At 35.2% G+C, this 9,337-nt stretch overlaps 1 protein-coding gene and 1 long non-coding RNA gene across 6 annotated transcripts; one reads left to right on the top strand and one right to left on the bottom strand.

Annotated features, from left to right (window-relative positions):
• Window positions 1–1,610: 1,610 nt before the first annotated feature.
• On the top strand, window positions 1,611–4,393 carry LOC113739376 (uncharacterized). Of its 5 annotated transcripts, none has more exons than XR_011813082.1 (5): window positions 1,612–1,808; window positions 2,054–2,187; window positions 2,309–3,653; window positions 3,765–3,852; window positions 3,938–4,391. It is a non-coding gene; the product is annotated as an uncharacterized lncRNA (long non-coding RNA). The 5 variants fall into 5 exon arrangements; XR_011813084.1 differs by having other exon boundaries at window positions 3,756–3,852; XR_011813083.1 differs by having other exon boundaries at window positions 1,614–1,808; window positions 2,309–2,474; window positions 2,775–3,852; window positions 3,938–4,387.
• Window positions 4,394–4,597: 204 nt separating this feature from the next.
• LOC113739375 (putative disease resistance protein At1g50180) lies at window positions 4,598–8,737 on the bottom strand. Its single transcript, XM_027266591.2, has 2 exons — window positions 5,711–8,737; window positions 4,598–4,862 (listed from the first exon to the last, which is right to left on the bottom strand). The coding sequence occupies exon 1, from the start codon at window positions 8,502–8,504 to the stop codon at window positions 5,736–5,738; it is 2,769 nt and encodes a 922-aa protein (XP_027122392.1). The 5' UTR covers window positions 8,505–8,737; the 3' UTR covers window positions 4,598–4,862; window positions 5,711–5,735.
• Window positions 8,738–9,337: the final 600 nt, after the last annotated feature.

Here is a 9,337-nt window from a genome sequence, read left to right as displayed (position 1 = left end):
ATTATTATTATTATTTGAATTTATATTTATTTCCACAGTTTCAACGTTCATTGCTAGAGTTTTCAATCATAAGTTACACAGTGTATATAATTCAATAGTAAGCAGGTAGTAATAGTTTACTCATGAAACTTTTGAATATCAATGAAACTTAACCACCATTTTATCAAACATTAAGCATGCTAATTATAAGTGAAGTTACTAACTTGGAGTAAAGTGAAAGGCAAAACAAAAATTTGAGTACTGAAAGTAATGCTGCAAAAGGAAAACACAAAACATGTAAAAGAAAATATATGTTACTATAGCAAGAAATAAATTCATATATTTGCTAAAGTAAAAAGTAATAAAAATTGTATTACCAAACCTGAGAAAACAAGAAAGTGAAGGAAACTCTCTTTGCTATGTGAGAATGAGAAGGAAATGAAGCACAATAAAAGCTGATAGCATACTGCACTATTCAATTAGTTTGTTGATAATAATTTCATCTAAAAAGGTAATCTATGAAAGCTAAACTAAGCTATTACTTTCTCTTTCAATCTAATGGTTATAAACAGATGAAATACAATTGATAATTCATCAAAAGGTTGACTTTTGTGTGAAAGACAACCTAATTTTGAAGAAAAATGTAAGTATCTGATCTAATTAGGCAATTAAGAAAAAGTTGAATAATTGAAGAATGATTACATTATTTGACTTATGACTTATTACAAGCAAAACAGAGGAAAAATATGAGAGTCAAGCAATATGTAAGCTGACTTGTTGAATAATCTAATAATGCAATCAGTTTGGAAAAATGTTTTTCTCTCCAAATTAGAACTTATAATAAATAAGCTTTATTGAATAATTTAATAATTTGAAAGCATTGAAAATAAGGGAAAAAATGCAAATTTAACTGTTACCATGAAAACAACAAAGAGCATTTTAATGAAATATAATAGAGATACACATATTTTTGTCATTTAGACGTTAATGTATTCCTTTGATTAAGAAAGGGAAAATTAACTGTAATAAAAAAACACATATTAATCTATAAATCAATTAAAATAGATTTGATAACAAAAATACATGAACATAAAGTGAAATGCTACCAAATATTTTAATATGAACAAATTAAAATAAACTTGAAACAGAAAAATGCACACTACATTATGCAGCAGTAATAATATTTTTCTTTTATAGTAAGATGAAATTAGTTTTAAATGATCTTTTTCGTTACATTAACAAAATAACAAAATATCAAACAATATAACAATTTGAAAAAAATTCATGCAATTCGATGATTTTTAACAATTGCAACTTAATTTGTCAAATATAACTTTAAATGATAATTTATATTGAAATAAATCTAAATATAAATTCAAATAATAATAATGATAATAACGTTGTAATCCGATTAAAACTTAAGTTAATTTATCAAATATAATTTGAAATAATCATGTAAATGATACTTCAATTGAATTATATCTTTCAAAAATTTACAGTTTGAAAAGTCTATTAAAAGTATTTCAACCTTATAAGCATAAGCGAAGGATCTTATTCCTTTAGTTAACCTTATAAAGCAATACCAAATCTGCAAGGTAATACCAAATCCATAGAGAAAGCAAAAGAGAAAACTCAAAATTCATCCATAGTGCCACGTATCAGCAAGAGAAGCTGCAATAGTAACTTTTGGCCTTTGCTTATCTTATAGTAAGATAAGATAAGATGTGCTTTGAATGAACTTGGACTCCGCAAGCAACAGAGGCAAGATTCTGAAACAACCATATCTTGGTTTTACTTTTCAAGGAAATTTCAATGGACTATGATGAACGGTAAGGCAAGAAAATTGGGCATCAGTTGTCTGTCAATTTCTGCTATTACCTCAAGTCTTTAAATTACTTCATCTTATCATCAACTATGTGATCCCGTATTGATTAACATTAGCTTCGACATTTTCTTCCATTTTTTCCCCTTCACTGACATGATTCAGGTTTCGTGTCTGCTCTCCTAATTATCTTGATACCTTTTAGTAGCCATTGCGATAATTAGACTGCAACATTTTCCTTTTCTGTTGTAGGTTGGTGATTTCACTGATTTGGGATTGTCAGAGGTAAAATGTCAGATACACTTAGGTGGTGTCCGTGGCACCCTCCATTGGATGGCACCAGAGCCTTTTAATGAGAGTAGCAGCCTTGCATAGTGTCTGAAAAGGTTTTTGATTCTTAAAGTTTTTCTTGTATTGGCTTATTGGCTCATTTCCTCCCCTCCCCCCAAAAAAAAAGGGGTGAAATAGAGTTTATTAAGTTTCTAAATTGTGGAATGCTCATTGTAGGAGTCCAAATACGGAACTCAGATTCTGAGCCAAGTCCCAAGGAGCCCCAAATTGATTGTTCGGATTACTTCTCTCAGTTGTCTTCTCGAGATCTCTTAGATCCTTTGTAGGGGGGAAGGAGGCCCACATTAAGACTGATTTGACGACTTTAGCAGGAAAACTTTAGGTATATTTTTTTTGGAAAATAAATCTGATTCTTGTGATATTTTAAAGTGTTTTAAAATTGAAGTAATCAAACAAACAGAGATTATGTAATAGTAATCAAACAAACAAAGATTATGTATCTACATATGCGTTGATTTTTAATTGGGAAAAAAATTAACTAATAGTAGAACTTGAACAAATTAACTAGTAGCAGAAATAATAAAAAACAAACAGAGATTATGTATCTACATATGCGTTGAATTTTAATTGAAAAAAAAAATAAAATGTGGAGTTAACTTGGAATTAGAAATTTTGAATCCAGGCCGGTGAAGAATACAAAAAACGCAATTGAGCTCTAAAGAAATGAAATTCAGTTGTAGTTCATTTGAAAAGTGCAGCTATAAAGTTCCCAAACCTGCTTCAATTGACAGCTCTCCGAATCTTCAAGCTATAAGCAACATTTGAGGTTCAAGAATGCCGGTCAGGATAATGTTTGAGACATGACTGACCTTGTACGAATCTATTCCTTGAATCCTAATGAAGGATTCTTTTGGCATGTCAACAACCTCTAGCTTTTCAAGAGCTTTCATGAACTTCCAACTCTTCAGGAAGCATTTCCAAAGACTAGCACTTGCTGATCCGCAAGAGCCCGACCTGCGGCATTGCTCCTTTTCTGATTTTGATCTCTATCAAATTAGGCAGGCAGCTCGTCAAGCTGAAGGAATGTGAGGTTGTGACACTGGTTTTCTGAAGTTACTAGTTCTTTTCCTGCATTGGCATTATTTTAGTTTCAGAGTGGAAAAGGTGTTCCTAACTTCTCCAGTGTTGGAATGGGGTTTTCTGCAAGATCTGTGGCAAGCAGCGTCGAATGATAAGAGTCTTGGGGGGAAATTATGAGCGCCAGGTAAGTCAGACAACCTGCCAGACAACTTTAAACGTTTGACATAATTGAGATGGGAATGGCCAATCAAAGATGGAAACCCCTCTTCTTCATCCATCAATAATACCAGGGGAGACAATTAGGTTCTCAAGCTTAGTTAGCAATTGAACTAAGAAGTTCATCAATTCTTGATCTTCCTTCGATCCGTGCACCCAATTTCCTAATGCTAGCTAATTGGCAGCGCTAGTTTGTTATCAATCAGAGTATTTAAATGCACATTACACAGAGTTCGGAGATTCTTCAGAGCATCAAACTTCAGTGGTAAACTTTTATTATTTGTTGCACGAATAAATTAATGCCCAGATTTTTAACCTTCCATGGCATATTGGGGACCTCCACTAAGTCGAAAATGTATATGTCAAGCATTTGTAGATTTTGGAAGCAACCTAGAGAGAGTGGATGCCTTTTGATCTTAAACAAAGATACTTCTTTAGAAGACGAAGTTCACCAATTTCTTCAGGTAAATACAATATGTTCATATTTTCCAGGTCAAGCCCTCTTCAGTAGTTTGATTCTTGCAAAACTCAAATTAAATTCATGTTCAGCTTCCGCAAGATTAAAGAAGATCAAGATTCTCTCCAGCAAACGACAAAACTAGCCAAGTCTTTGAGGATAGTTAAATCTTTCAGAGCAAGAATGAACAACGAGATGCTGGCATTTAGGATGTTCCACATAACTTTATCTTTCTAAATTTATTGAGATGTGAAAGGCCAATCAACGGAGGAAACCCTCTTCTCCAGCAAACGTCGACAATTTCAGGGAGAACATTAGGCTTTCAAGCATGGCAATATAACTGAAAAGTTCTTCATATCTTGAGCATCTAGGTACAAAGGGACACACCTTATGGGTATGCAACTTAAGGTAAAAAAATTAAGTTGTTCATTTTTTTTTCAAAGCAGTGCAAGTTATTTGCAGTTTTATTTTTTTGTTGCAAAAAAAAAAAAAAAAGTTATGATTTTTTTTCTTTTTTTGTAAACCGCAGAAAAGGTTATTGGAAGTTATTAGAAGTTACTGAATTTTAGCAGTTAACTTTAGTAAATCTTTACTTTTATAAAGGTAAAATTGAAAAAAAAGATGACAAAAGATTTTAACACTAAACCCATGCCACAAGTGTTATATACGGAAAGATTTCGGACATTGGATAAAGAACAAAGAATTTTGTACTTAATACACTCAAATACTCAAGAAATTTCACAACATGAAAATTTCACATGCAACTCATACTTAGTTTTTTATAAGATTCTACCAAACTTCAAATCCATTTACACACCTTTTCTTTTGTAAACTTGCTTACACAAACATTTAATTGTTTCGCAATATGAAAATTAAGTATTTGCCTGCTCCACACATTACCAATGTGCTTTTGTGAATCATGAGAACTTCAATATTCTTTCTCGCACAATATTTGCTGTTGCCATGGCTTGGACACTCTGAAAAATTATAACCCTTCGCCACTCTTGTTCCAAGGTCCTGTTCATGATTTACCCCAAAAAAAAAGAGTACTTCAACTTTTTGTAAGAAATCATAATTACACACAAAAAAAAACTGATTTTTTACTTTCGCCATTGATCCAATGTAGTGAGATAATGTAAGAAAATTGAGGTAAGATTCCAAAGAACACAAAAAATGCATATGATCTATCATTGAGCAAAATTACATGTAATCCTATAACTTAGATCATTTATTCTCCAACAACCAGAAAAGCTATATGAAGCAAAAAAATAAAGAATCAACTTTTTATGTACTGACAATGTAGTGATTTTTTTACATTAATAGGAATGGATATTTGCCATATATGCATTATTTGAATTTCAAATTTGAATACATATTATATAAAATAATCTAAACCTATTATTATAAAAAAAATGTACACTAATAGTGTACAAAATACTCACTCAAAAATCGATTGCCACATGACATATATAAAAATGTTTGCTACTTGTACCAGGAGCTTTTTCATTCATAACCATACTTAAATTAACCTAGGTGTTTTTTTTCTAGCAAATCGACCTGAGTTGAAACTTCTACTTAAAAAAATAAAAAAGATAAAACATGATTGTAACATAGGAGCAAGAATAAGCCAATCATTTGACTGATTCCTATTAATAGAAAATGGACCATTTCTCAAAACTTGTGATTCTCAAAATCAACTAAGGAACAAAAAGTAATACTAACTCCTTTATCACCAAAGCATCGTTAGCTTAGAAGCAATAATACAAAAGCAGCAGCAGAAATAATCAGAGCAATAGAAACTACATATCTACATATGCATTGATTGTTTATTGAACAAAAAAAAAAAATTTAAACGCGAAGTTCACTTGGAATTGGAAATTTTGACTCCAGCTATGAAGTTCTCTTGCCCCTTGTTACGAACGCGTCTGCGAACCTTCGAGCCACGAGCTTCCCTCCCAACATTGTAGGGTCAAGAGTGCCGGTCACGATAATGTTTGGGACATGACTGACCTTGTATGAATCCATTCCATGAAGCCTAGTGATGAATCTTTTTGGCATGTCCTCTACCTCCTCCTTTTCAAGAGCTTCCATGAACCGCAGCTCTTCAGGAAGCATTTCTACAAAGTAGCAGTTGCTGATTCGCAAGCACCTGAGCTGTGGTATTGCCCCTCTTCCGATTTTGATCTCAATCAAATTAGGCAGGTGCTCAAGCTGAAGGACTGTGAGATTGGGAAACTGGTTTTCTGAAATAACTAGTTCTTTTCCCGCGTAGGCATTTTTCAGTTTCAGAATGGAAAGGTGTTCTAACTTCTCCAGTGTTGGCATGGGGTCTTCTGCAAGTCTTGTGGCACGCAACGACAAATGAGAGAGTCTTGGGGGAAAATTATGAGGGCTAGGTAGCTCAGTCAACCTGCCAGATATCTTTAGCCGTTTGACATAATTAAGGTGGGAAAGGCCAATCAAAGATGGAAACCCCTCTTCTCCATACCTTTTCAATACCAGCCAGACAAGGTTCTCAAGCTTAGCAATTGAACTAAAAAGTTCATCAATTCTTGAGCTTCTTTCTATCCACACGCCCAATTTCCTCATGCTGGTTAACAGCGTTATCTTGTTACCAATCAGAGTATCTAGATATACATCACACAGAGTTTGGAGATTCTTCAAAGTATCAAACTTCAGTGGTACACGTTTAGTTGTTTCGCGAACATATAAATGCCGGAGATTTTTAAGCATCCATAAAACATTGGGGAACTCCACTGCTGAGGTGAAAGTATATATGTCAAGCGTTTGCAGATTTTGCAAGCAACCTAGAGAGAGTGGAAGCCTTTCGATCCTCGTGTATCTTAAACAAAGATACGTTAGAAGACTAAGTTCACCAATTTCGTCAGGTAGACATGAGATATTCATATTTTGCAGGTCAAGAACTCTAAGTAATTTGAACACTACAAAACTCAAATTAAACTCGTGTTCAACTTCAGCAAGATTGAAGAAGATCAAGGAACGAAGAGGAGGGGTTGAATGCTCAAATTCTCCAGGATAGTTTAGTCTCTCACAGCAAGAATTAACAACAAGATGCCGGCATTTAGATGAGGGATAACTACTACTTTCTTCAAAGATTTTAAGAAACATTACCTCCTTTGCTTTTTCAACAGCTAAATCACGCAATAGATCATGGACTCGACAACTTTTGACCATCCCATTAGCCGTCACTGCTACCTCCTGGACCAAGTTCCTGTATATCAACTCATCCAAACGATCTGCTGCTACATCCTCCAATACTTCTTCTCCTTTTTGATGAATTAAGCCCTCAGCGATCCACATATGGACCAACTTACGTGTTGGGATGACAAAGTCTTCTGGAAAGATAGCAAAGGACAAGAAACAAGTCTTGAGATCAGGTGGAAGGTCGTTGTAACTTGATGCCAAAACAGCTGAAACTCCTTTCCGGCCCCTTGACCAATGGGAGGTGAGAGTGTCCAGCACGCTTTTCCACTCACTCTCCAAGGTTCTTTTTCCCCGTAAGTGGCGCCCTATGACTGAAATTGCCAGAGGAAGACCACCACATTTTTCAACGATTTCCCTTCCGATGCGTACTAGCTCTGGGGACAACTTGGATTCTGAGTTCAAACTATGAGCATGTGCCTTCTTGAGAAACAATTGCCAGCCATCTTCCTCTCCCAAGATTTCCAACTTATAAGGTTTGCTTAGATCATCTGCATGCTGAGGAACCTTCTCATAGCGACTAGTCATTACAAGTCTGCTGCCATTATTTACATTAGGAAATGCTGCTGCCAGAGAATCCCAAGCTTCTTCTTCCCAGATATCGTCAAGAACTACAAGGTAACATTTGTCTTGGAGTTTCTCCTGAACCGTCCTCTCCAGATCTGCCTCTTGCATTCCTTCCAACAACTCAAGTGATTCCTTGGTTTGTTTTTCAACTTGCTTTATGATTCCCACCAGTACTTCCTGGGCACTGCACTTCTGAGAAACATAAACCCAAGCGCGGCAATTAAAATATCCAATCACGTCAACATGATTGTAAACTTTTCTGGCAAGAGTTGTTTTGCCAACTCCTGCCATACCAACAATTGATATTACACAGCGGCTGCTGTCCTGCACCAGAAGTTGTGCAACCAGCGAGTTTGTTTTTTCCTCCAGGCCCACCAAATCCTTGTCCTCGGTGAAAGGTGAGGATCTCAGCAATTTCCGCAGCTCCTCTCCTCTTGTGCTCGTCCCTTCTCCAAGAATTTGATCAATACCAAAAGTCAGGCGACTTTTCTCAATATCGAGCATCTTTTTCTGGATGGATTCAATGTTCTTCCCCACCTTGCAGAGACATAATAACCGTTTGGGAAAGCAAGACAAATTTTTCAAGAAGCCCTTCTTCTTTAAGGCCTGCATCTTAACAATAAACGTCTCAATGACATCCTCAGATTCATAAGCTGCATCTCTAAGTTTAGACACCCAGTTGCCGATCATTGGGTTATCATCTTGTTGTTCATCTGCAAACTTCAAGAAGCACTGAATGTCGATCAGCAGTGTTTTCAGTCGTTCAATTTGTCCAGGAACATTTTTGAGGAATACGATCTGCTGAATGGTTTGCTGAATCAAGAGGTTGCTCAGCTTGTCAATCACCAGAGAAACAGCGGCTTCAGCCATATCCAATCTTTTCTACACTAGTCTTGAACTCTTGATATCAGTGTAAAATCTAGGAAGCCTTTTTGTACTTGATCAAACGGTAATATATGATGGACTTTTTTGAACCAAGATTACAGGCAGGTGATGCAATTGACTAACAAAGATGAAACAAAAAACTGTAGGAAGCAGATGAAATTTTATGGAAGACTCAATAATCAAAGTAGTAATAGTAATGAAACAAGAAAGCCTGCTGTGGCTGTCTTCTTTGAGTAACTATATATATTCATACGTAGAGGCATTGATAACAAACAGTGAATTTACGACGTCAACATGCATTAATTTATTTTTCTTTTTATCAGTGTCCATACGTTTAAAGTTTACAATACATAAATCTATTCGATATAAATATGCTTTGCCTGTCCTTTGCTGTGCTAAGATAAGCATTCGAGCTTCACGCGCACACAAACACATATAAATGAGTTTAAACTTGTCAAGTTATTCGACTTGCTTGAGCTTAGTTAAAGCCGGGCTTGAATTCAAACAATGATTGAGCAAGCTGCTGATGAATAGCTCGACTAAGCTGAACTCACTGCAGCACTATGTCCACCCTTTCTCGTACTTTTTGTCCAAATTTAGTCACCTAACATTCTGGAGTTTAAAAAAACTGATATATGTAATTACTAAGTGAAAATTATATAATTCACCGGTGGCTGCGTAGGCATCCATTTGGATCGATGGTGATTCACCAGATTTCCGTTGACCTCTTTAGATTCTTTTCCCCCTAGTATAGAGTAGGAATAGTTATAACACAGAACTATAGTGTCGACAAAAAGAAAATAATTATTAAGGAAAAA

Source organism: Coffea arabica, chromosome 4c, assembly GCF_036785885.1.
Source record: "Coffea arabica cultivar ET-39 chromosome 4c, Coffea Arabica ET-39 HiFi, whole genome shotgun sequence".
In the NCBI taxonomy this organism is placed as follows: domain Eukaryota; kingdom Viridiplantae; phylum Streptophyta; class Magnoliopsida; order Gentianales; family Rubiaceae; genus Coffea; species Coffea arabica.
Note: the sequence above shows the minus strand (reverse complement) of the source record. Positions and strands in the feature narration are given on the sequence as shown.

Coding starts and splice junctions, on each gene's coding strand:
- LOC113739375 (XM_027266591.2), bottom strand. CDS start 8,504: ATGGCTGAAGCCGCTGTTTCTCTGGTGATTGACAAGCTGAGCAACCTC.